Source organism: Hemiscyllium ocellatum, chromosome 17 (assembly GCF_020745735.1).
Source record: "Hemiscyllium ocellatum isolate sHemOce1 chromosome 17, sHemOce1.pat.X.cur, whole genome shotgun sequence".
Classification (NCBI taxonomy): domain Eukaryota; kingdom Metazoa; phylum Chordata; class Chondrichthyes; order Orectolobiformes; family Hemiscylliidae; genus Hemiscyllium; species Hemiscyllium ocellatum.
Genome location: NC_083417.1, coordinates 60,406,964 through 60,432,868, shown reverse-complemented (window position 1 = coordinate 60,432,868; position 25,905 = coordinate 60,406,964). Strand labels below are relative to the sequence as shown.

General features: G+C 43.0%; 1 protein-coding gene across 2 annotated transcripts in view; it reads right to left on the bottom strand.

The window, feature by feature from the left end:
• Positions 1-25,905, bottom strand: part of prmt7 (protein arginine methyltransferase 7) — a 51,301-nt gene that overhangs the window by 14,741 nt on the left and 10,655 nt on the right. For both annotated transcript variants that reach the window (XM_060838217.1, XM_060838218.1), the window contains 8 exons: positions 22,789-22,901; positions 22,033-22,280; positions 19,563-19,743; positions 18,886-19,013; positions 12,233-12,368; positions 9,039-9,122; positions 6,897-6,944; positions 4,891-4,980 (listed from right to left, as the gene is read on the bottom strand). In XM_060838217.1, the coding sequence (XP_060694200.1) occupies positions 4,891-4,980; positions 6,897-6,944; positions 9,039-9,122; positions 12,233-12,368; positions 18,886-19,013; positions 19,563-19,743; positions 22,033-22,280; positions 22,789-22,901 (1,028 nt within the window). The remainder of the gene's footprint in view (positions 1-4,890; positions 4,981-6,896; positions 6,945-9,038; positions 9,123-12,232; positions 12,369-18,885; positions 19,014-19,562; positions 19,744-22,032; positions 22,281-22,788; positions 22,902-25,905) is intronic.

Sequence of the window (25,905 nt, the reverse complement as noted above, 5' to 3'; positions counted from 1 at the left end):
AGGACACACAAGAGTTTTTCCTTGAATAAGCTCCACATTTCTAATGCACCCATCCCCTGCAGTTTCCTTCCCCATCCTATGCTTCCTAAATCTTGCCTAATCGCATCATAATTGCCTTTCCCCCAGCTGTAACTCTTGCCCAGTGGTATACACCTATCCCTTTCTATCACTAAAGTAACCGTAACAGAATTGTGATCGCTATCACCAAAGTGCTCACCTACTTCCAAGTCTAAAACCTGGCCGGGCTCATTACCCAGTACCAAATCTAATGTGGCTTCGCCCCTTGTTGGCCTGTCTACATGCTGTGCTGAAAATGTGTTGCTGGAAAAGCGCAGCAGGTCAGGCAGCATCCAAGGAACAGGAAATTCGACGTTTCGGGCATAAGTCCTTCTTCAGGAAGCTCTTCCTGTTCCTTGGATGCTGCCTGACCTGCTGTGCTTTTCCAGCAACACATTTTCAGCTCTGATCTCCAGCATCTGCAGACCTCACTTTCTCCTGTCTACATACTGTGTCAGGAAGTCCTTCTGCACACACTGGACAAAAACTGACCCATCTATAGTACTCATGATATAGTGTTCCCAGACAATATTTGGAAAGTTGAAGTCCCTCATGACAACTACCCTATCTCTCTCACTCCTATTGAGAATAATCTTTGCTATCCTTTCCTCTACATCTCTGGAACTATTTGGAGGCCTACAGAAAACTCCCAACAGGGTGATCTCTCCTTTCCTGTTTCTAACCTCAGCCCATACTACCTCAGTTGACAAGTTCCCTAACATCCTTTCTGCAACTGTAATACTGTCCTTGACCAACAATGCCACACACCTCCCTCTTTTACCATTTTCTCTGTTCTTACTGAAACATCTAAATCCTGGAACCTGCAACAAACATTCCTGTCCCTGCTCTATCCATGTCTCCGAAATGGCCACAACATCGAAGTCCCAGGTACCAACACATGCTGCAAGTTCACCCACCTTATTCCAGATGCTCCTGGCATTGGAGTAAACACACTTCAAACCAACTCCTTGCTTGCCAGTGCCATCTTGCATCCCTGAAACCTGATTTCGGACCTCCCTACTCTCACAACCTTTTCTATACTCGAACTACAGTTTTGGTTCCCATCCCTCTGCTGGATTAGTTTAAACCCACCCCAATAGCCTTAGCGAATTTCCTCCCCCAGGATATTGGTACCCCTCTGGTTCAGATGAAGACCATCCTGCTTGTAGAGGTCCCATCTACCCCAGAAAGAGCCCCAACTATCCAAGTATCCAAAACACTCCCTCCTGAACCATCCTTGTAGCCACACGTTCAACTCCGCGCTCTCCCTTTTCCTTGCCTCACTAGCAAGTGGCACGGGCAACAAACCAGACACAACTCTGTTCATCCTAGCTCTAATCTTCCATCCTAGCTCCCTGAATTTCTGCCTTAAATCCCCATCTCTCTTCCTACCTATGTCGTTGATGCCTATGTGGACCACGACTTGGGGCTGCTCCCCCTCCCCCTTAAGGATTCCAAAAACACGATCAGAGACGTCACGAACCCTGGCTTTGGGAGGCAACACACTAACCGTGAGTCTCTCTCGTCCCCACAGAACCTATGTGTCCCCTTAACTATGGAGTCCCCAATGACTACTGCTCTGCTCCTCTTCCCCCTTCCAAGCACAGGGGAGATACTGGCAGAGCAGGAGAAAGAGAGAGAGAGAGAGAGAGAGAGAGAGAGAGAGAGAGAGAGAGAGAAAGAAAGAGATACTAAGATGCTTGGAGCCAGCTGGGTTAATTCATGGGACAGTGAGAGTAATGTTGCTGAATAATCTTGTCATATTCTCTGCAGGATGAAACAATGCTGTGGCATAGCCTATGTTTTTACTTTCACCAATGAAAATACCATGTGTCGAGCGTGTAATGCTGGAAAAGCACAGCAGGTCCGGCAGCAGCTGAGGAGAAGAATCAATGTTTCGGACATAAGCCGTTCATCAGCATTGGCGGGGGGCGAGAGGTAGCTGACAGCGATAGGTAGTTAGAGACGACGGTAATGATAGGTCAGAGAGGAGGGTGGATAACATAGGTGGGAAGGAAAATGGACAAGTAGGACAGGTCATGAGGGCGATTGGATTGAAGGGTTGGAACTGGGATAAGGTGGGGGGAGGGGGAAAATGAGGAAACTGGTGAAATCCATATTGATGCCATGTGGCTGGAGAGTCCTAAGGCAGAAGATGAGGCATTTTTCCTTCAGGTGTCGGGTGGTTATAGGGTGTGGCAATGGAGGAGGCACTGGACCTGCATGTCCTTGACGAAGTGGGAGGGGGAGGTGAAGTGCTCGGCCATGGGTCAGTGGGGTTGGTTGGTGTGGGTGTCCCGGAGATATTCTCTGATGCATTCTGCAAGTAGGCATCCTGTCTCCCCAATGAAGAGGAGACCGCATCAGAAACAATGCCAGGCACCCACTGACCTCTACACCGCTGAAGCCGGGTATCCACTGACCTCTACACTGCTGAAGCCATGTGCTCACTGACCTCTACACCGTTGAAGCTAAGTGCCAACTCGAAGACACTTCCTCCTACCATCTTCCTGACCATGACCTCAACCCCCATCACCAAACCATCATCTCCCAGACCATACACAACCTCATTACCTCAGGGCATCTCCCACCCACAGCTTCCAATCTCATAGTCCGGGAACGCTGCACCTGCCTGGTTCTATCTCCTACTCTAGATTCACAAGCCTGACTGCCCCAGTCGACCATCATCTCTGCCTGCTCCTGCCCCAAACTCATCTCCACATACCTTAATACTGTTCTATTCCTTCGGTCCAGGAATTCCCCACATACGTTCAGAACACTATACATGCCCTCCACCACTTCCAAGACTTCTGTTTCCCTGGCTCCCAACACCTCAGCTTTACTATGGACATCCAGTTACTATATACCTCTATTCACCATGACGAGGGCCACCAAGCCCTCCATTTCTTACTCTCCTGACGCCCCCACCAGTAGCCCTCCACTGACACTCCAATTGGTTTGGCTGAACTAGTCCTCACCCTCAATAATTTTTCCTAGGAATTCTCCCACTTCCTCCAGACAAAAGGAGTGGCCATGGGCAACTGCACGGGCCCCGGCTACGTCTGTCTCTTTGTTGGTTATGTGGAATGGTCAATCTTCCGCAGTTATAGCAGCACCATTCCCAACCTTTTCCTCTGCTACAATGATGACTGTTTTGGCAACATCTTGTGCTCCCACAAGGAGGTTGAACAGTTCATCAACACATTCCATCCCAACCTTAAGTTCACCTGGACCATCGCAGACACCGCCCCTTCCTGGACCTCTCCAACTCCATCAACGGTGACTGACTCAACACGGACATCTTCTACAAACCCACCAACTCCCAAAGGTATTTGGACTACATCTCTTCCCATCCTGCCTCCTGTAAAAACGGTCTCCCAATTCCTCCACCGCATTTGCTCCTAGGTGGACCAGTTCCACCACAGAACGCACCAGATAGCCTCCTTCATCAAAGACTGCAATTTCCCCTCCCACATGGTTGATGATGCTCTCCAGCACACCTTACCTACTTCCCACACCACCGCCCTTGAACTTCACCCCTCCAACCGCAACAAAGACAGAACGCCCCCGATCCTCACCTTCAACCCATCAATCTCCATATACATCGCATCATGCTCAGCCATTTCCACCACGTATAAATGGACCCCACCACGAGAGATATATTTCCCTCCCCATCCCATCTGTGTTTCGTAAAAACCATTCTCTCTGCGACTCTCTTGTTAAGTCCACATCCCCCCGCACCCCCCCCGCTCCCCCATCACCAACCCACCCTTCCCTCCTGGCTCCTTTCCCTGCCATCGCAGGAATTGCAAAACCTGAGCCCAAACCACCCCTCTCACCTCCACCCAAAAGGAGCCTGTCACATCCATCAGGTTTACCTGCATTTCCACATGGTATTTACTGTATTTGTTGCACCCAATGCGATCTCCCCTACAGAGGGGAGACAGTACATCTAATTGCAGAATGCTTCAGAGAACATCTCTGGGACACCCGCACCAACCAACCCCACCTCTCCAAGGTTGAACACTTCAACTTCCCCTCCCACTCTGCCAAGGAGATGCAGGTCCTGGGCCTCCTCCATCGCCACACCAAACCACCCAGCACCTGGAAGAATAACGCTTCATCTTCTGCACTCCGACTACACGGCATCAATGTGGATTTCACCTCATTTCCCTCCCCCCACCACCCACTCATCCCAGTTCCAACCTTCTAACTCTGTATCGGCCTCATGACCTGTCCTACCTGTCCATCTTCCTTTCCACCTACGTGATCCATCCTACTCACTCACTCATCAACATTACCCCAACCTCACCTCCATCACATTTACCTCAGCTCACAAGCCTCACTCCTGATGAAGGACTCATGCCAAAACGTAGTTTCTGCTGATTCTCAGATACTGCCTGACCTGCTGTGCTTTTCCAGCAGCACATACTTGACTCTGATCTCCAGGTTCTGCAGTCCTCACTTTCTCTTAACATATGTATGTACAGAGATGGAATATACTAATCCTTGTCCTTATTTTCATACAAGTCTGAAATTGACAATGTAACAAGAAACTTCCTCAGTGTCCTCAAGGGGAGACAGCACATCATCTGGCACTGTATTGGGACAGCACTAGGAATGTTGCCATAGGTGTCTTAAGCTCCTCAGTCTGGCAGAAAATATCAATCAAGAGAGGTGTGATCACGCAAGCTGGAGAGTTCCAGAGATGCTGTGGGTTTGGAGCTTAAACACTAATCTAATGAACTAGGAATACAAATGGTAAAACGACAGGATACACATTCATGGTTAAATTACACATAGCCTGTTACTTACCCAGGCATAAAGTGTTACCTGCTTGTTGCCCACGTCCACAGATGTTAGCTGCTCTGGACGTCTCTCAGAAATTATCACCTTTCCAGTCAGGCCATTAGCTGCTAAAATCTGAGGGATGTGAATAAAAGTTTTAACATGCTAACTCTGGTCACATCACAGCTAGTGAGAAAAAAGCTGTGATTTACAAAACTCTTCATAATGCCCTTATAAAACGACACTTGTGGATTACTTTTGCAATATAGTGACTACATTCTAGGCTAATTATCAAACAGAGAGATCCCATAAACTGCAAGGATGAACAGCTAGCAAGTACATTCCTGTGAAATTGGTTGAAGATTGACTGTTTAAGATGGGCGGTAAGGACAAGCCAGGGAACTACAGACTGGTGAGCCTGACATCGGTGTTGGGCAAGCTGTTGGAGGGAATCCTCAGGGACAGGATGTACATGTATTTGGAAAGGCAAGGACTGGTTAGGGATAGTCAACATGGCTTTGTGCGTGGGAAATCATGTCTCACAAACTTGATTGAATTTTTTGAAGAAGTAACAAAGAGGATTGAGGAGAGCAGAACAGTAGATGTGATCTATATGGACTTCAGAAAGGCGTTCAACAAGGTTCCCCATGGGAGACTGATTAGCAAGGTTAGATCTCATGGAATACAGGGAGAACAAGCCATCTGGATACAGAACTGGCTCAAAGGTAGAAGACAGAGGGTGGTGGTGGAGGGTTGTTTTTCAGACTGGAGACCTGTGATTAGCGGAGTGCCACAAGGATTGGTGTTGGGTCCTCTTCTTTTTGTCATTTCTATAAAATGATTTGGATGCGAGCATAAGAGGTACAGTTAGTAAGTTTGCAAATGACATCAAAATTGGAGGTGTAGTGGATAGCGAAAAGGGTTACCTCAGATCACAATAGGATCTTGACCAGATGAGTCAATGGGCTGAGAAGTGGCAGATGGAGTTTAATTCCAATAAATGCGAGGTGCTGCATTTTGGGAAAGCAAATCTTAGCAGGACTTATACGTTTAATGGTAAGGTCCTAGGGAGTGTTGCTGAACAAAGAGACCTTGAAGTGCAGGGTCACAGCTCCTTGAAAGTGGAGTCCTTTATTGGTCAGAGTATTGAGTACAGGAGTCAGGAGGTCATGTTGCGGCTGTACAGGACATTGGTTAGGCCACTGTTGGAATATTGCATGCAATCTGGTCTCCTTCCTATCGGAAAGATGTTGTGAAACTTGAAAGGGTTCAGAAAAGATTTACAAGGATGTTGCCAGGGTTGGAGGATTTGAGCTATAGGGACAGGCTGAATAGGCTGGGGCTGTTTTCCCTGGAGCGTCGGAGGCTGAGGGGTGACCTTATAGAGGTTTACAAAATTATGAGGGGCATGGATAGGGTAAATACGCAAAATCTTTTCCCTGGGGTGGGGGAATCCAAAACTAGAGGGCACAGGTTTAGGGTGAGAGGGGAAAGATATGAGAGACCTAAGGGGCAACCTTTTCATGCAGAGGGTGGTACGTGTATGGAATGAGCTGCCAGAGGAACTGGTGGAGGCTGGTACAACTGCAACATTTAAGAGGCATTTGAATGGGTATATGAATAGGAAGGGTTTGGAGGGATATGGGCCGGGTGCTGACAGGTGGGACTAGATTGGGTTGGGATATCTGGTCGACATGGATGGGTTGGATCGAAGGGTCTGTTTCCATGCTGTACATCTCTATGACTACTTTTATTAAGTATCATAGCACAGACGGGTTTGATTAGTTAAGGTCTAAGCAATAGGACTGAACACTCTAATCATTAGAACTAAAATCCTTACTTCTGAACGGAGATAATGTCATTAAAGCAGCAGCTGATGGTAGTTATGTCTCGGATTCTGCCTTGAAGAACTCCTGCAGCAACATTGTAGGGCTGAGCTTCTTAGCATCAAACAACTACATCCATCTTCCTTTATACAGGGAATGACTATAATTTCACCTCTAGAATTCAGCCTACTTTGTTACAAATATCAGCTCTGAGTACAATCTCACCTTCTCCATTACTCTTCTGGACACGGCAGAAATCTCCAGACTGTGAACCTACAAAACAACAATTCATTGAGTAACAAGTTAGCAAATCAATTTAAGTACACCCACATGTTTACAGGAAATTGGATTGTAGCCTGGTAAATTTTACAGTCACAACCATACATCAACCAGTTCAGCATAGCTCAAAGTCTGCAATGCATGCAAAATACCAGAACAGCTTAATGAAGAGGCACGCTGAGGCAAAAGATCATTTGAAAAAGAAAGTGGGCAATTAACTCCATCACACTGAAAACATTTGGGATTATTAAGTTCCACAATTTATTAGTGAAATCGTACCAACAATGTGGAGTACTGGACATATCAGTATTATTCCCCAATGTAACTAACTATTTGGTGAACATTATAGGCTGCACTGGTTTCTTACAGTAATTGAGCAAGCAACCATTCTCTCTCTACTTTCCCAAAAAAGCTGAGAACAAACAGCTTTGAGGCAGTTTAATCATGATGGCCTGGTTCTGTTGAGTGCTGTGCCCAACATAAGAGGGACAGCAGCATCAAAACCTAAGCTTTTCCCTCTTTCACAAAATGTTTCTAAACAAATGCAGCATAAATCAAATGCTGACAGTAGTTCCTTTCCTTCCACTTTCGCTTGATAGGTCTAAACTTGCACCTGCAAAGCTACTCATTCTGAGCCAGTCCATATCCCACTGCTTCCTGTAACACAGGTTTCAGAGGTGAAGCAACAGATTTCTAACACAGGAATTCCCTACTTCACATTGATTCAGTCAACATTGTCTCGTTATAACAATGCTTCATTAAGTCACTGATAAAATGAAGAATGACATCTACACACTTAATATCATGATTTGCATAATAATAATTTTCCAGAGAAGCTCTCCATGACCAGTATTTCACAAACTGAAGGTTTGAGATTTACTTTGACTAATAAGCTCACAATGTACCTGCAAACGGTAACCTTAAATCCTACGATTTTCACCAGCTCAATTTGATGGTTTGACTTGTCTCCCAAACAGAATCGCCAATGTTCAACCTGGTTGGCTCCAATATCCTTCAGCACCCTTTCAGCCTGGCTGCTATCATGGGTGCACAGAGCAGATGTGTTGCAGTCTGGCAGATTTATCTGTTGTAAAGTGGTCTCTGTTCCCCATCAGCCAGGATTAAAGTTCAGCCAGCAGAAACTACAGCCCTCTACAGCTCTTACAGTCTGCTCACCAACTACTGACCTGAATGATCTCTGACATTCCATCCTCAAGTCACCATTAGAACAACCATGAGATGTCCTGGGTCCTGTGGTCAAGTCAACATTTTATCACCTTCCTGTGTGTCAGAGCTGATACACAATATAATACACAGGGGAGTCAAGAACCCTTTCCAGCGAGCTATTGTAGTCTACCATGACAACAATGAACTGTTTCAGCCACCAACACCATTTTCTTTTAATATTTATAAATACCTTTCACTTTAAATATCATTTCATTTAGGAGTATATAGATAACATTTTTTTCTGATGGGATAATCCAAAAGAATCTACCTAACAGTTACACATTGTGAGAAAATTTACCTTACTTAATATTATTTAGGTTGAAGCTGCACTTTCAAGAGCACATCAAGGAATCCAAGTTTCAGCAGGAGCCTAAAACCAGCCCTGGTTTTGTTTGCTTACATAGCAAAGCATTGGCAGTGAACAATCAATGCTGCTTATGAAAGAGAGGAAACCTTATCTAACTGAGCATCAAATGCATCAGCTGGCTAAAGCAGTGAGTAGTGAAGCATACAGACCACGAAGGTGCCAGATTCAATGCTAATGTCAGCTGGACAGACTCTCAGAACACTAGGAAAGGAAATCAGCTAAGGTGCCTGCCAAAAATCACAAGTAATCAAAAATCATTGGCTATGCATCCAAAAACAGGATCCAATCCCTCATGCTACTTCTGTGGTCAAATAGCCTGTTGTTCACCATCTTCATTCACAGCTAGATTATCAGAGGGGTTATCTCCCAAGAGTCAAGCGTTACCTCTACTTTGAAAAGGACAGAAGGAAGAACATTTGGTAGCGAGAGGGAAAGAAACAACCACTATCAGTCAAATCACACCGACAAATTCAACTTCTAGCCTTCGCCCATACCTGTGCGGCACCCAGCAAATAAGCAAAGACAGAGAGCAGGCTTCCATCACTTATGGCCACACACACGCTATCTGGTCTCACAACCTGTAGGAAGAGAACACAACAGATAACAGTAAATCTGTAAGCACCATATTCACACAGTAATAACAGAAGTCCTGATGGCTCCTTTCACAGCTAACATTAATTTAAGGTTCAGATCACCTGCCCTAAAATGCGTTCAATTAAGTGTAGGATACGAATTAGATGTTTACTTAAATTCAGTCAAAGTGAGCAGTTCACTATATTGACTAAACGCTCCCTTATAATGAAAGCATGAAATGTGAAGTGCATTTTGAATATTTTCCTTGAAGGAACCAATGCAAAGGATGATTCTCCTCATATTATGTAACCTTAAAGGCACTATATACCTGTAACTGTAGCAATATCAAGCAGTGACCCCTGCTACACATGCAACCCAACACTCAAAACACAAGGATTGTGCTTGTGAGTCCACAAATCACCTGGGAAAATTCACTCACTGGGCAATCAATAGAAGAAAAGTCATTCCTTGAAAAGATTGGAAGGAAAAAGACAGTAGCTGCTCAACCAATCACAAGCTGGCTCTCTCCCATTTTTGCTGCTGATGAACCTATCAGAACCAAAAGTGGGAGAGGTGCAGCCTGTGACTGGAGGAGCAGCAAGCAGTGTTAAGTACTGGCACTGAGAGAATCACTGGGGCTGTGACTGCGGCACGACAATGACCAACAGTAGGAGGTGAGCTGTGACTTTGCTGAGGTGGGCACTGCCTTCTTCGGTGAGGTGGTCCACAAAGAGGGAGACATGGAAGATGTAAGGGATGGGGTGGAAGACAGGGAGGCTACAATAGGAGTAAGGAAACAAGGAAGCTACAAGTCTGTTGGTGGGAGACACAGGGAAGCTGAGAGGCTGGGAGTTGGAGACAGGGAGAGGCTTGGGGAAGGAGAAAGTGAGATTACAAAGGTTTGATGATCAAGATGGAAACTGAAAAGAGAATGGCGAAACGGGAAGTTCCAGTGGGTGCAGGTAAGAAAGGAGCTTGCAAGGATTCTGGGGGAAGAAAGGAAGTCTACAAGGGGGCTGGAAGAGACATGATGGCAGCAAAGGAGCGAGAGAGGGAGGCTGTATGGTGTGGCAAAGAGCTGGAGGCTGCAAAGAAGAGAACTGTTACAAACCTGTTAACAAAGAAACACTTAACTGGGAACCTAAAAAGCTTAAAATTAGTTCATTAATGACTTGAAATAATGTGGAGTCTGTACCTTAAGGCTGCATATGCTCAGTTGCTTTGAGGAATGCTATGTCAGTTGTTAAATTCAAATCGGAGAGACCGAGATCCAGTATGAAGTAAAAAGAACAGTAACACCTAGTTAAAATATTCTAGTCTTGTGTATATTCAATAGAAATGCATAGCTTTGACCTTACCATCTAAAAGATTAATTTAAGGTGATTTTTGTTTTTGTTGGCTGAAGTGTGTATCGGTTATTTTGATAAACAACCTTTGTTGCCTGTGGTGTTGTGGAAATGTATATTTTCCTTCTGTATTGTGGTTTCAAATTTAATGGATAGTTAATAATTATTGAGCATATGGATGAATTCTTCTAACTCACTTTTGTACACATCCACGTAACCCATACATCAATATAAACATAAAAGATAATATTATGACATGACTGCACCACCTTACAAAGGAATCAGAAGAATGACAATATAGGTCCTGAAAAACAAAACTTAATATCAAAACGTAACCCTCAAGAAAATCTCGATAGGAGCCCACAAAAAGAGAGTTACTTGCTTCAGCCAATGTGAATAAAAAAGCTGGATGGCATAGCAAAGGCCCAGATAGGGAAAAATAAAGTCCTTCTACATCCCCCCAGCTCCTGCAAAGAAAATCACTACATTTTACTAAGTGATCCCTGTAATCACCATATCATCCTTTGTAGGGAAAATAAGAGAAATTCGGATCTATTCTTCAGTGTACACACTGGACATCATCTCCTTTATCTTCAAAATTTCTCTATGTAGCAGGTTTCAATGAGGTCACAGCTACATACTGCCTTCTTAGGACAACACTTTAATTATTCCCTTCACCCATATTATCAAAGTGCAAGTTAAACTTTCCACTGTAATTCAATTTCCTTATGTTAATAATGTTGGGTATTATAATATTTTTATGCAGTGTTAACTGAAATACTTCCGATATCATTGGCTACGCATATGATATCTTGCAGCTCATGAAAAGAACATTTTCATCACTGAATCTTACCCAATCAACATCCTGGAGATTACCACTGACCATAAATTGAATTGGATTAGCCAGATTAAAACAGTGGATAAAATAGTATATCAGAGGAGAGAAATCCTGCGGTGTACAACTCATCTCCTGATTCCCCAAAGCCTGTCCACCATCACCTCATCCTCAAGTTAAGAATGTGACAGAACACTCCCCACTTGCCTGCACAAGTGGAGCTCCAAAAATGCTCAAGAAGCCTAACACAATCCTGGATAAAGCAGCCCACATTTACACACTCTACCACCAACACTCAGTTGCTGCACAGGAACAGGAGTAGGCCATTCAGCCTGTTCCACCATTTAATGGGATTCTGGTTGATTTGTAGCCTAAGTACATATACGCAACTCTTTTCTATGTCTACGGACAAAGAATTCCCATCACAATTCCTGTAATTGACTTAAAAGAAAATCATGGCTCCAGAAATATTGACAAGCCAAACAATAAACCCCCTCTAACACAGAAACCAAAACCCACAAGTCATTAGTTCAAACTTCAAACTCTGGAACAGATATTAAAAAATACCTTCCAGCACAGTGGACAATTAGAGGAATAAACCCCTCCTAACTACATCATAACAATATTAAATTCATGTTATGAAATATTTCATTATTGGTTTGCAATTTAGCTCAGATTATGATTATTGACAGTTACACCTTCTCCAATTTCTACTTTCTCTATGCTGTTTCTTAACCTTTTATTTTTAGATGGTTAACAGTTCCTTGTCTCAAGATCTCTCTCAAATTAGATTTGCTTCACAAAACTCATTATTGTACATTTTCTTGGGATAATCATAATACTTCCACTCACATCAAGTTACCCTAACTTAGCAATTTTGTATCTTGATTACAACATTAACTACTACTGTTGTGAAACATTTCAAAGTACTCACTGTTTTCAAGGCCTTGATGTAAATCTCATTCCTATGTTGGTCATTTAGTTCTCCAAAGCGCTGCCTGTTACACATGAGATGGGCCTGACATGAGCAGAGGGGGCGCTCGCTCAGTATATCAGGTTCACAAGTAACACTGTGAAGCACAAAATTAAAGAACCAGATGAACAGAAACATTACTACTGAGTTTTCCACTGTTGGTTTTTTCACTGTTGTTACGTTCCCAGACAAGATACAAGACACAAATGAGAACAACCAGATACATTCGAGTATGTACACAAAATATAAGATTAGAGAGCAAACTGTTCATGCACAATAAAGATACTGAACAGTAAATTGTTTACACATAGGACAGTATGTATATACAGACAAGTGTTCATACTACAGCCCAGTCAGAATATCAATGTAATAAACTCCACTTCCAGTAGACTGGAAGTTAGCAAATTGAACACCAGTATTTAAAAGGAGAGATAAAAAATAGGGATCTATGGAGCAATTAACCTGACATCAACCATCAAGCAAGTGCTTGACTTAAAAGAAAATCATGGCTCCAGAAATACTGACAAGCCAAACAATAAACCCCCTCTAACACAGAAACCACAACACACAAGATCAGTGTTATCAGAGAAAGTCATAGTTCTATGAAGGGAAATAGTGTTTGACAAATAAAGAACTTTTTTTAAGGCTGTAACTAATACAGTAGACAGAGAAGGAAAGTAGATGCAGTACAGCCTGATTTCCAAAAGGCATTCAATAAGATTTCATACAAGTTAACATTCAAGGCAAGGGTTCACAGCGTTTGGGTAACATATTAGCCTGGATAGGGGACTGGTTAACAGAAGAAGCCAAATGGACAAGCATTTTCAAGTTGGCAGGCTGTAACTGGTGGAGTGCTACAAGGATCAGTGCTCAAGCTTCAGCTATTCACTACTCATGTCTTACACTTACTGTTTCTAACTTTGTTTATAATACAAGGTTAGGTGGAAATGTGAGCCATGAGGAGGACACAGGCTGCAACTAATATAGACAGGTTTAGTATGCATGCAAAATGATGGAAAATGGTATAAAATATGGGAAAACATGAAGTTATTCACTTTCATATTAAGAATGGAGGATGGGAAAAATGTAGCTGTAGGAGCTGCTACTTTGTTTTGATGTGTTGGAGCTGATTTCATCGAATTCCAGGAGCAGTAATTACTGTTTTATAAGCTGTTGCATTATTTTGCAACTTTGGGGAAAAAAACGTTCAAACAACGGCACTTTAAAAAAGGAAAAAGACAAACAAAGGCAGTAACCACATGGGAAGTGATTCAAATGGAAAAAGAAATCTACACTATTGTCTGACCCAGCAGTGAATCTGCTCAGGGGCTGCCTTTGCTGTTTGGTTTAAAGTATCTCTGGACATCATAGTTAGTCCAAGAAAAATAAACTAAAGCAAAATTCACAGCTGATCTGGAGAAACCCGTGTGGGGGAGCAGCTAAGTAGCTTCTTTTAATGTGTAACTTTACTTTTTTAGTAAATCTACAATAGTGGGTAGACTGGGGCCTTTTAATTATATATTGTTATTCACATCTGTCTATTGATTAAACATTAAAAATATAAAAACATTGGTACAACCTTAGCCTGGAGCAGTGTTTTAAAAGCAATACGACTGTGCTAATTTCGGGATCGGTAGATTGTTAAGATGCAAAGATGGCCTTTAGTAGAGTGATATGCTTTTCCTGTTGGATGTGTAAGATTAGGGAAAGCTCCACGTTACTGATTATTAAAACCGCAGATTGCAAATCCTATCTGATCACATGGATCAGTTGAAGCTGCAGTTGGAGGAATGAGGAACTTACAGGAGCGAGGGGACATGATGCGATAGCCGTTGCAAGGAGGGAGATAAACCAAAGATCCAGTCAGGCAGATGGGTGAGCTCCAGGGAAGGTAGGAGAGGTAGGCAGGTAGTGCAGGAGTCTCCTGAGGTTATCTTCATCTCAAAAAAATATGCTGTTCTGGAAAATGTAGGGAGTGATGGACTCTCAGGAAAATGTAGCACTGACAGCCAGATTTCTGGTACTGAGATTGGCTCGAATGCAATGAGGGGAAGCCAAGTTCCAAGATCAACTGTTTAGGGGGCCCTCTAGTCAGAGGTACAGACAGATGTTTCCGTGCTTGACAGAGAGATATCAGAATGATGCGATGCCTCCCGAGAGCCAGGATATAGGACAACCCGGAGTGGGTGCAGAGTACTATCAAAACGGGAGAGGGACTAGCAAGAGGTCATTGTACACATTGGAACTAATGACATAGGAAGAGAAAAGTATGAGATTCTGATGAGAGAATATAGGTTAGGCATAAATTTAAAAAGTAGGTCCTTGAGATTAGTATTATCAGGATTACTCCTGGTGCTATGAGCTAGTGAGAGTCACAATAAGAGGACATATGAATACCTGTCGGGGAGAAGGATTCACATCTTTTGATCACTGGAATTTTCTAGGGGAGAGATGACCTTGATAAGGAGCACAGATTGGACCTAAATTAGAAGGGGACTAATATACTTGCTGGGAGATTTGCTACTGCTGTTCAGGAGGATTTAAACTAGTAAGGGGGTGTGCGACCCAAGGTGATAATGAGGAAAGAGGTCAGTCTGAGACAGGTACAGTTGGGAAAAGGAGTAAGTCAAACAATCAGGACAGTCAAGGACAAAGCAGAGAACGAGGTAGAACTGATAAATTAAACTGCATTTATTTCAATGTAAGAGACCCAACAGGTAAGGTGGGTGAATGCAGAGCATGGTTAGGAACATGGGACTGGGACATTTACAGAGATGGCTCAGGGATGTATGGGACTGGCAGCTTTAATATTCCTGGATATAAATGCAATAGGAAGGATTGGGGGAGGGGTGGGGGGGAAACGACACAAGACGGGGTAGTGGCATTTTTGATTGGGATAACATTACAACTGTACTTAGGGAAGATATTCTTGAGAATACGTCTAGGGATTTTATTTGGGTAGAACTGAGAAATAAGAAAGGGATGATTAACTTATTGGGATTGTACTGCAGATCCCCCAATAATCAGCAGGAAACTGAGAAACAAATTTGTAAGGAGATCTCAGTTGTCTGTAGGAATAATAGGGTGGTTACTGTACGGGATTTGAATTTCCAAACATAGACAGGGACTGCAATTGTATTAAGGGCTTGGATGGAGAGAAATCTGTTAAGTGTGTACAAGAAAAATTTCTGATTAAGTATGTGGATGTACCTACTAGAGAAAGTGCAAAATTTGATCCACTCTTGGGGAATAAGACAGGGCAGGTTATTGAGGTATCAGTGGAGGAGCATTTTGGGACCACTGACAATAATTCTATCAGTTTTCAAATAATGATGGAAAAGGGTAGACTGGATCGAAAAACTAAAGTTTTAAATTCAAGGAAGGCCCATTTTCAGGGTATTAGCCAAGAACTTTCAAGCCTTGATTTTTTTTTGGGGGGGGGGGGCGGGGTTTGGAAGTTGGAGGTGCATGGACGTTTACAGGGAAAGGGATGGCTGAAAATTGGGAAGCCTTCGAATGAGATAATGAGAGTCCAGAGAGAGTATGATCTTATTTGAGTGAAGGACGAGGCTGACAGATGTCCGGATTGCTGGATACTACAGAAATTGAGGTTTTGCTTAAGAATAAGAAGGAAGCACATCAGGTATAGACAGCAGAGATCGAGTGAATCCCAAGAAGAGTATGAAGACAGTAGGACTATACTTAAGATGAAAATTAGGAGGGCAAAAACGGGACATGACATAGCTTTATCAAACAGTGTTAAGGAGAATCCAAAGGGATTCTACAAATATATTAAGGACAAAAGGATAACTAGGGAGAGAATAGGGTCCCTCAAAGATCACAGGGGCAGCACGGTGGCACGGTGGTTAGCACTGCTGCCTCACAGCGCCAGAGACCCGGGTTCAATTCCCACCTCAGGCGACTGACTGTGTGGAGCTTGCACGTTCTCCCTGTGTCTGCGTGGGTTTCCTCCGGGTGCTCTGGTTTCCTCCCACAGTCCAAAGATGTGCGGGTCAGGTGAATTGGCCATGCAAAATTGCCCGTAGTGTTAGGTAAGGAGTAAGTGTACAGGTATGGGTGGGTTGCGCTTCGGCAGGTCGGTGTGGACTTGTTGGGCCGAAGGGCCTGTTTCTACACTGTAAGTAATCTAATCTAATCAGCCAAGCTGCTTATGTGTGGAACTACAGGAGATGAGGAAGATACTATTTTGCATCAGTGTTTACTGTGAAGGAGTACATGGAAGATCAAGAACATGGGGAAATAGACAGTGCCATCTTGAAAAATGTCCATATTACAGTGATGGTGGTCCTGGATGTCTTAAAATGCATAAAGGTGGATAAATCCCCAGGACCCGATCAGATGTACCCGAGAACTCTGTGGGAAGCTAGGGAAGTGATTGCAAGGTCCTTTGCTTACATATTTGCACCATTGATAGCCACAGGTGAGGTGCCAGAACACTGGAGGTTGGCTAACATGCCACTACTTTAAAAAGGTGGTAAGGAAAAGCCAGGGATCTATAGATCAGTGAGCATGACATCAGTGGTGGGCAAATTGTTTGGAGGATCCTGGGGGACAGGATTTACATGTATTTGGAAAGGCAAGGATTGATAAAGGATAGTCAACATGACTGTGTGTGGGAAATTATGTTTCACTAACTTGACTGAGTTTTATGAAGCAGTAACAAAGAGGATTGAAGAGGGCAGAGCAGTGGACGTGATCTATATGGACGTCAGCAAGGCAATCGACAAGGTTCCTCATGGTAGACTGCTTACGAGGTTAGGTCACATGGAATACAGGCAGAACTAGCTATTTGGATACAGAACTGGCTCCAAAGTAGAAGAAAGGGGAGGGTTGCTTTTCAGACTGGAAGCCTGTGACCTGTGGTGCGCCACAAGGATCATGCTAGGTCCACTGTTTTTCGTCATTTATACAAATGAATTGGATTTGAACATAAAAGGTATGGTGAACAAATTTTCAGAAGACACCAAAATTGGAGGTGTGGTGGACAACATGATCTTGATCAGACGGGCCAATGGGCACAGGAGTGGCAAATAGAGCTTAATTTAGATAAACGTGAGGTGCTGCATTTTGGAAAGGCAAATCAGGGAAGGATTTATACACTGAGGTCCTAGAAAGTGTTGCTGAACAAAGACACCTTGGAGTGTAGTCACAGGTAAATAGAACAGTGAAGGATGCATTTGGTATGCTTGCCTTTACTGGTCAGTGCATAGAGTAAATGAGTTGGAAGGTCATAGCTGTACAAGATATTAGTTAGGCCACTGTTGGAATGTTGCATGCAATTCTGCTCTCCCTGCTGTAGACAAGATGTTGCAAAACCATAAAGTGCTCAGAAAGGATTTACAAGGAAGTTGCCAGGATTGGAGCTTTGAGTTTAAGACTGGGGCTTTCTTGCCTGGAGCTTCAGAGGCTGAGGGGTGAACTTATAGTGTTTACAAAATTATGAGGGGCATGGATAGGGTAAATAGACAATGTCTTAGCCCCGGGTGGGGGAGTCCAAAACCAGAAGGCATAGGTCTATTTGAAAAGGGAGTTAAGGGGCAGAGGGTGGTACATGTATAAAATGAGCTGCCAGGGAAGTGGTGGATGGTAGCACAATATTTAAAAAGCATCTGGATGTGTATATGAGTAGGAAGGATTGAAAGGGATGTGGGCCAAATGTTGACAAATGAGACTACATTTATTGAGGATATCTGGTCGGCAAGGACGAGTGGGACCGAAGAGTGTTTCCGTGCTGCACATCTCCATGACTAACTGAAAGCAGAATACTTTTTCAAAAAGCATGATATTTCTAAACGTTGCAAGAGATTGAAATATGCTCAAAAGATAGCATGCAAGTACACCAAGCAATTGGGAAGGCATAGGGTCACGTTTTATTGAATGGCAAACAGCGTACAGGTACAAAGTAGTCTTGCTGAAATTGTGCAGGGCTTTCGTGAGACCACACCTGAAATACCATTTGCAATTTTGGCCTCCATGTTTAAGGAAGGATACGTTTGAATAAAATCAGCGAAGTGATGGTTCACTGGAATGATCTCTGGGATGAGGGGGTTGTGCTATGATAATAAGCTGTGTAAATTGGATCTATTTTCTTTGGAGTTTACTAGAATGAGAAGTGCTCTCCTTAAACAAACAAGATTCTCAATAGATGTAATTCTGCTGGCTGAAAATTTAAAATATAGGGAAACAGCTTCAGGATAAGGGGCTTATTATTTCAGACTAAGATAAGAAACTTCATCACTCAAAGGACTGTCAAATATTTGTAATCCTAAACTCCTAAGCAGTGATGCTTCATCACTGAGTATTATTAAGGATGAAATAAACACCTCTCAGGTAATTGGGGGTATGAGGAGTTGGTGGGAAAATAAAATCCCAGTATCAGCCAAGAGCGTAATGAATGACAAGGCAGGTTCAGCGATTCAAGCTGGTTACTCCTGTTCCTTTCACGTGTGTACCTGTGTTCCTGTATAAGTGCACCAAGTTAGCAGATGTGATTAGGGAGAAAAGTATTTGAACCATAATCCCATGTGCATCTCAACACTTCCCTGAATAATGAAGAATTTGTGCACCTATAGCACTTATTTCACATTTCGTACCTGCTGCGTTCCAGACTATACCACACAGAGTAATCATCATGCATTGCTGAAATGTGTAAACATTCACCCTCTTCAACCGGTAATTCCTTTGGTAAGAAGTAAACACACTGCATCCAGTGATCCCGCCACTGTGAATATAAAAATAGCAGTTTCAAACCGGCCTTTATCTCAGAGACCAAGCAATGAAAATGTGGGCACAAAAACTTATTTGTGTTAAAGTCACAAATCAACACTTGTAGCTGCACACATAAAAGACATCTACAGGAAAGTAGGAGCTCTCAATCTGTTAAAACTGCTCTTATAAATTCTCCTAGGATACCACACGTCAAAGATGTAAGATAACTGGGTAACGAAAACAAAATGTGTGCCCGCATCCAAATTACAAAGTGAAATATTTTAAAACACCTTCTTATCAACTGTTGTTAGAATGGGTTACAATTTGGTCATTAGTGAATCTATGGTTCAACCTCTCCATTCTTCTTATCGTTAACAAAAAAACAATTTTTGTGTTTCCTGGTAGTTTGTACTTCTCAAACTATATGCTTTGAAATTTGTACTATTTCTGTTTTAATGACCCTTCTCCCATATTTATAGAAGTCTCCTAAGACAAAGGAAACAATTTCTGTCCTGTTATCAGTGGCCCCTTTTATGGAACAGGAACCAGGAAGCTGCCCTACCTGAATATTCTTTGGAGTTGGATGAACCCAATACGGTGCCATGGTACATTTGATACTCCCTTCAGGATCCATGTCTATGTCCCACCAGGACAGTACAACCTGAGCCTGTCCACTGGCAGTTGCTTTGGCCTGCACAGTATGTCGGGCTGGCAAACTGCTCACTGCTTTACTGAAATCCACCCTGCAGAAAGTTAAGACACATAAAATCAAGGCTCCATTTACATTCAGATGAAGTGAGGCAATATAATGAAAGTACCTGCATAATTCACCAACTCTCCACCTTTCTCCATTTTGTACATTCTTAGGTCAAGCATAATTACTTGGAACATATCTGCCTAATCTCGGAGAATTGTATACAAATATTAAATGCCTAAATAGAAAGTCTTCTGTTTCTAAGTATCAATAGCTTCAGCAATACAAATAAAGTTCCAAACAAGCAGTTCACTGGACAGATGACGGGAATTTTGATTCCTCAATCCCTATGCGAAGGCCTACATTCAAAGTTCTGAAAGAGATGATTGCAGCAATGGTGGATACATTGGTTCTGATTTTCCCAAACATCCAAGATTCTGGAATGGTCCCAGTGGATTGCAAGTTAGCAAGTGTAAAACCAATATTCAAGAAAGGAACGACAGAAAAAACAAGGAACTACAGGCCTTTTAGGCTGACATCAGTTGTCAGGAAGATGCCAAAATCGATACTTGTGAAATCTTAACAATGTACTTACAAAATCAAAGGCAGAGATTTTTGAAAAATTTATTGAAGATTTTTCAAGATGTAACCTTTAAGATAAAAGGTGAACTAGTAGCTATGGAATTGTTAGCTTTCTAAAAGGATTAAGACATCATACAAAAGGTTATCTTCAAGGTAAGAGCTCATGGAGTTGGGAGGTGATATATTAGCATGGACAGAGGAATGGTCAATTAGACAGGAAGCAAAGAACAAGCAGGGCATTTTCAAGATGGCAGGCTGAAATTAGTGAATTGCTGCAAGATCAGTGTTTAAGCCTCAGCTATTACAATCTATATTAATGATTTATAATACATGACCATGAGCAACATATGTTAGGTTTTCAAAGATACAATGCAAGGTGGAAATGCAAGCTGCAAGGATGCAAGGAGCTGTAAAAAGATATGGACAGGTGAGGTGAGTGACAGCAAGTTAGCAGACTAAGTATAATGTAAGGAAATGAACAAACATATGAATTAGGAGCAGAAGTAGGCCAATCAGCTCCTCTAGCTTGCTCCATGTTCAATAAGATCATGGATGATCTAATTGTAGCCTCAATTCCACATCCCCAGCTACTCTAATCAATAATGTGTTACCTCTGCCTTAAAAGTATTCAATGACCTAATCTTCACCACTCTCTGGGGAAAAGGGTTCCACTCTCAATCTGCAAGGGAAAAAACTCTTCCTCATGTGAAGTTATTCACTTTGGATATTGGAATAGAAAACAGGATTTTTTTTTAACATGAAAAGCTTTTAAATGGTGATGTTGAGCAAGATATGAGTGTGCTCATTCAAAGAACACCCTCTTAGGGTAATATGGAATGGACAATAAGGACCAGACAAAGCCCATATAGCCCAAATGAATTGAGAAAAGAAAATGAGCATGTAGACACAGCAAGCAATTGAGAAGGCAAATTGCAGGTTGATGTAGGTTGGAAGTGGACTGAAGTATAAAGCATTAAGAACTTCTACCATGATTGCATTGAGATTTGGTGTGACTGCAACAGCACAGCAAGCTAGTTTCAGTCTTCATAATTCAGAAACAATGTCATTGCATTGGATAAATCCCGGAGGCTCACTGGATTGGCTCCTGAGATCAGAGGATTGTTCTCAGAGGAGAAGCTGACTAAAGTGAGCTTACACTATTAGGAATGTAAAAAGAATAAGGGATGATCAATTTGAAATGTGCAAGATTCTGAAGGAGCTTGACAGGGTAGATACTTCAATATTGATTCCCTTTTCTGGGGAATCAACACAGAAGCACAGGGAACAATCATTTAGGACTGACAAGAGATGAAATTTCTTCACTCAGAGGACTGTGAATCTTTGGAACTGTCTCTCCGAGGGATTGTGGGTTTTTTTTTTAAAGAACTGTCTGTCCCAGAAGACAATGAATCTTTGGAATTTCTATCCGAGGGGACTACGCATCTTTGGAATTATGTACCAAACGGTTAGGTGCACCACTGGAAATATTTACCACAGAGGATTTGCAATTATCCACCTTTAGATGTTACGGATGCTCCACCACTGAATACATTTGAAGACGGAGATCATGGATTTTGGATCACTCTCAGAATCAAGAACATAAGGAGTGGGCTGTAAAGTACACTTGAAGTAGATGAATCATGAACAGCAGAACAGGCTGGAGGAGCCAAACTGTGTACTCCTGCTCCTTTTTTGTATATTCTTATGTTAGCAACCCACAAATACTCATGTTCCCACTAAAGATACCATACTGTACCTGAATATCTCTATGACCTCTGTGAGGGTTGTGAAGTGGTTCCTGTTCACCTGGTTCAGCTGGATATCATAGACACAGGGAGACCCAGCACACACCTGCATGTCCCTTGGCGGTACAATGACCCTCTCGCCCTTGCTTCCGTCCAGTTGGATGTGTATTGGCAACACCTTATTCCAGGCCCACACGTGCTTTGACTCCACCACCTGCGCATAAACTGTGGCTTTGTGTGGAACTGCCTCACATTCTTCCTGTCAACCCATGTTTGGGATGGATAGAAGGAAACACAGCACTTAGACTTGACAGGATACCCTTCTTTCTGGAATTGATTATATAATTATAGTTACACAGCAAGGAAACACACCCTTCGATCCAACTTGACCACATCGACCCGATATCCAAAACTGATCCTGTCTCATTTGCCAACATTAAGCCCCTAATCCTCTAAACCCATCCTATTCACATATCCATCCAGATGCCTTTTAAAATGTTGTAATTATACCCTCTGAATAGTTTCTGACAAAACTCTGTAATTGAGGAAAGATATTTACTGTGCTATTACATATCAACCATGTTAATGTTTTTCTTGATTAGAGAGCCTATAAAAAGTGCCAGGACTACAATGTTGAAAATGTGTTGCTGGTTAAAGCACAGCAGGTTAGGCAGCATCCAAGGAATAGGAAATTCGACGTTGCGGGCATAAGCCCTTCATCAGGACTACAATGTGTCAAGCTTCCATTCAGTCAGGAGCTAACTCACCTGAACAAGGTATTTGTGAGCATGTTCATAACTTGGCAGTGCTCCCTCTCCAATAAGTTCAGTGTCAAACAACTCTGTAACCAGGATATTAGCTCGACTGGACATGTCACCATCTAAAAGAATGGAAATCAGTAAGGAAGATACACAGAGTATTCAGTTAAATAAGGATTTCACTAAACATCAATGTGTCTACACAACAACACGAGATGAATTGACCCTGGAAGCGACTGCACAAAAAGCAAAATAATGTATATCGCTTAATCACTTAATAGAATCTTAACTGAGGTTTGGTTACTGAAATGCTGTTCTCTCTCACTGGTATGTTGTGTGGTCAGCAATGTTCTCTTGATAAATTCCTTACATACAACAAACTACAGAAAAACAAGCTGGTTCTTCTAAGTATCCAATACTACTGATATTTTTTTATTGCAAAGATACACTTTATTCTTAAAAAGTTACATACATGCTAATGACCCTGAAACAGTTCTACAGAGTCTTTGCAGAGAGAAATAAGCTTTATAACGCACTGGAATTTGACATCCCTCAAATATGCTCTGCAGTTGCAAAAACAGAGGCATTTTCCACTCATGCAGGAAACTAATTACGTATGTTTTGAGAGAACCAGGCTGGTGGTGGAGATCGAAGAACAAGACGGACCTCCATTTTACTTAGACAGAAAGACCTTAGAAGGTGGTTTTTTTTCCACCACAGAGCCTTGGCAGAGCTGCCCCAAGGTTTAGTGTGTCCCTCAGCATGTAGTCCTGGATCTTGCAATGTGCCAGTCAGCAATATTCAGTCACAATACTCTGTACACTAAGATCAACAACTTTTGGATAGACTAAAGAAAGAATTTCACAGAATTGACTGTCTTCCAGACACAGTCGATGTTTGTCTCAGTGTGCATCCTGGGAAACAATCCACAGAGTCCTGCATCATGAAGCCACTTGGGACAAACCTCAACAAAAACCACTGATCTTTCTCCACACCTCTTTGCAAAGGCACATACGAGAAGGAGATGTGTGACAGTTTCATCCCCTGCAACCGTTTCGAGGGCAGCACGCAGTGGTGGAAAGTGTATGGAAAGTGCACACAAAGGATCTCAAGACCCTTTTCAACCAACCAAGATATGTCTTGGTGCTTGCTGGAAAGATCTGGGGATGAGACGTTCTGCCAAATGACTTTGAGACAGTCTGCTTGGAGAGCCACTTGACAAGATCAACCCTCACCTTTTCCCAGAGGGTCTCAAGGATTTGTGGTCAAAGGTGGTTTCCTTTGCAAATTTTTCCATGAGGAACAGGTGATACCCACTGCTCAGGATGAGGGTGGCATTGGGTATGGCAATGACCTTGGATAGGATTTTATAATCCACATTCATCAGTGAAATTGTTTGCCAATTTCTAATTATCACCTCTCTCCTTTTTGCTTGTAGATAGAGCAATGATACGCTTTCTTATGGATTCACACACGTTACGTGCCAGAAGCATACTGTCATTTGCCTCCAGCAAGTCCTGGCCAATCAAATCCCACTGAACCAAACAACTCAGCTGGTAAGCATCGTTCATGAAGTTGTACTCTTCTCAAAAAACTCAAGGGCTTTCTAGAGATAATGACTGGTCCACACTCCCCCACGTGCTATCATCCAAAACCTGCATGATAGAAGTCAGGAACGACTGGGAGGTCATGCTGGCTTTGTCTCATACAGTCTTGCATAAAAGGGTTTGCTGATCTTCAGACTGAGATGACATTACCAAGGCATCTTCTTTCTACAGGCTGCTGATCACAAAGCTTTCCCTGTGCATCTTCTGAAAGAAGAAATGCAAGCACGTCTTATCCTGCTCCAAGCAGTGACCCACTTTGGAGGCTGAGGGGTGATCTTATAGAGGTCTACAAAACCATGTGGAGCATGGATAGGATTGCCTGGGGTGGAGGAATCCAGAACAAGAGGGCATAAGGTTCAGGGTGAGGGGAAAGATATAAGGGACCTAATGGGCAACTTTTTCACACAAAGGGTATTGTGTGTATGGAATGAGCTGCCAGAGGAAGTGGTGGATGCTGGTACATTACAGCATTTAAAAGGCCTCTAGATGGGTATATGAATTCGAAGGGCTTAGAAGGATATGGGTGAAGTGCTGGCAAATGGGAGTAGATTAGGCTGGGATATCCAGTTGGACCAAAGAGTCTGCTTCTGTGCTGTACATCTCTATGACTCTATTACCTGGGGGGGAAAGAGTGAAGCTTGCTGTCTCTTCAGCTCCTGGAGATCCTCCTTGTCATCAACCCCCATTGCTTGCAGCTAGTCAACAGTTCCGCACACTGTTCTGGAATTTGGAAAGGTTTACGTGTCTCTCTCTCTTGAGGATGAAGAACTTCTTGACGTTCTCCTTGATTATTTCCCACCAGTCCACACCAGACTCAAAGAGGGGTTTCACAGTTCTCCAACCATGCAATTCCTTGAGTTTCAGGATCAACAAAGTCACATTCAGCTTGCACATTTCCTTGCTGGCCCGCTGGTCATCCTAAGGATGACAATCAGCCAGCAAAAGGCAGTAGTCAGAGGAGAACAACGGCTTGATGCTGGTGGATCTGAACGAGAACACTCGGGACACAAACAGGAAACCTTTCCTTGAAGGGTTAGACTCATCTTTCATAACGAGGTGCATCCATGCAATGATCTGTCCACAGGGTCTGAAGACATCGTGTAGCTTGGCATCTTTAACTGTTTTCATGAGGAATTTAGATGTGACATCCAATTTGCTGTCAGCCTCTCCAGATCGTCCAGCTGCAATGATGTGGTTGGTCACCAGCAAGAATGACTAACCAAGATATTGTCAGCAGTAGTGGGGGCTGCCAAAGAACTACTGGCCGTTCACTCTTTCGATAGTCTCACGGGAGCATTTCTATACATGGAGAAATTGCCTCCTTGCAGCAAAATACCTAGGCCAGAGAAATAGTAATCTTTATTTCCACCCCCCCGCCCCCCCCCCCCCCGCCCCCCAACCTCCCCAACCAAACTGATGACCTATAGGCCCACAAGCTTGACCATTTCCAGTAGTTGCTGAGGTATAGTATCCTGCACTTCTGCAGAAACAGGTCTGTTTTGACTTTGGCCAGATAAGC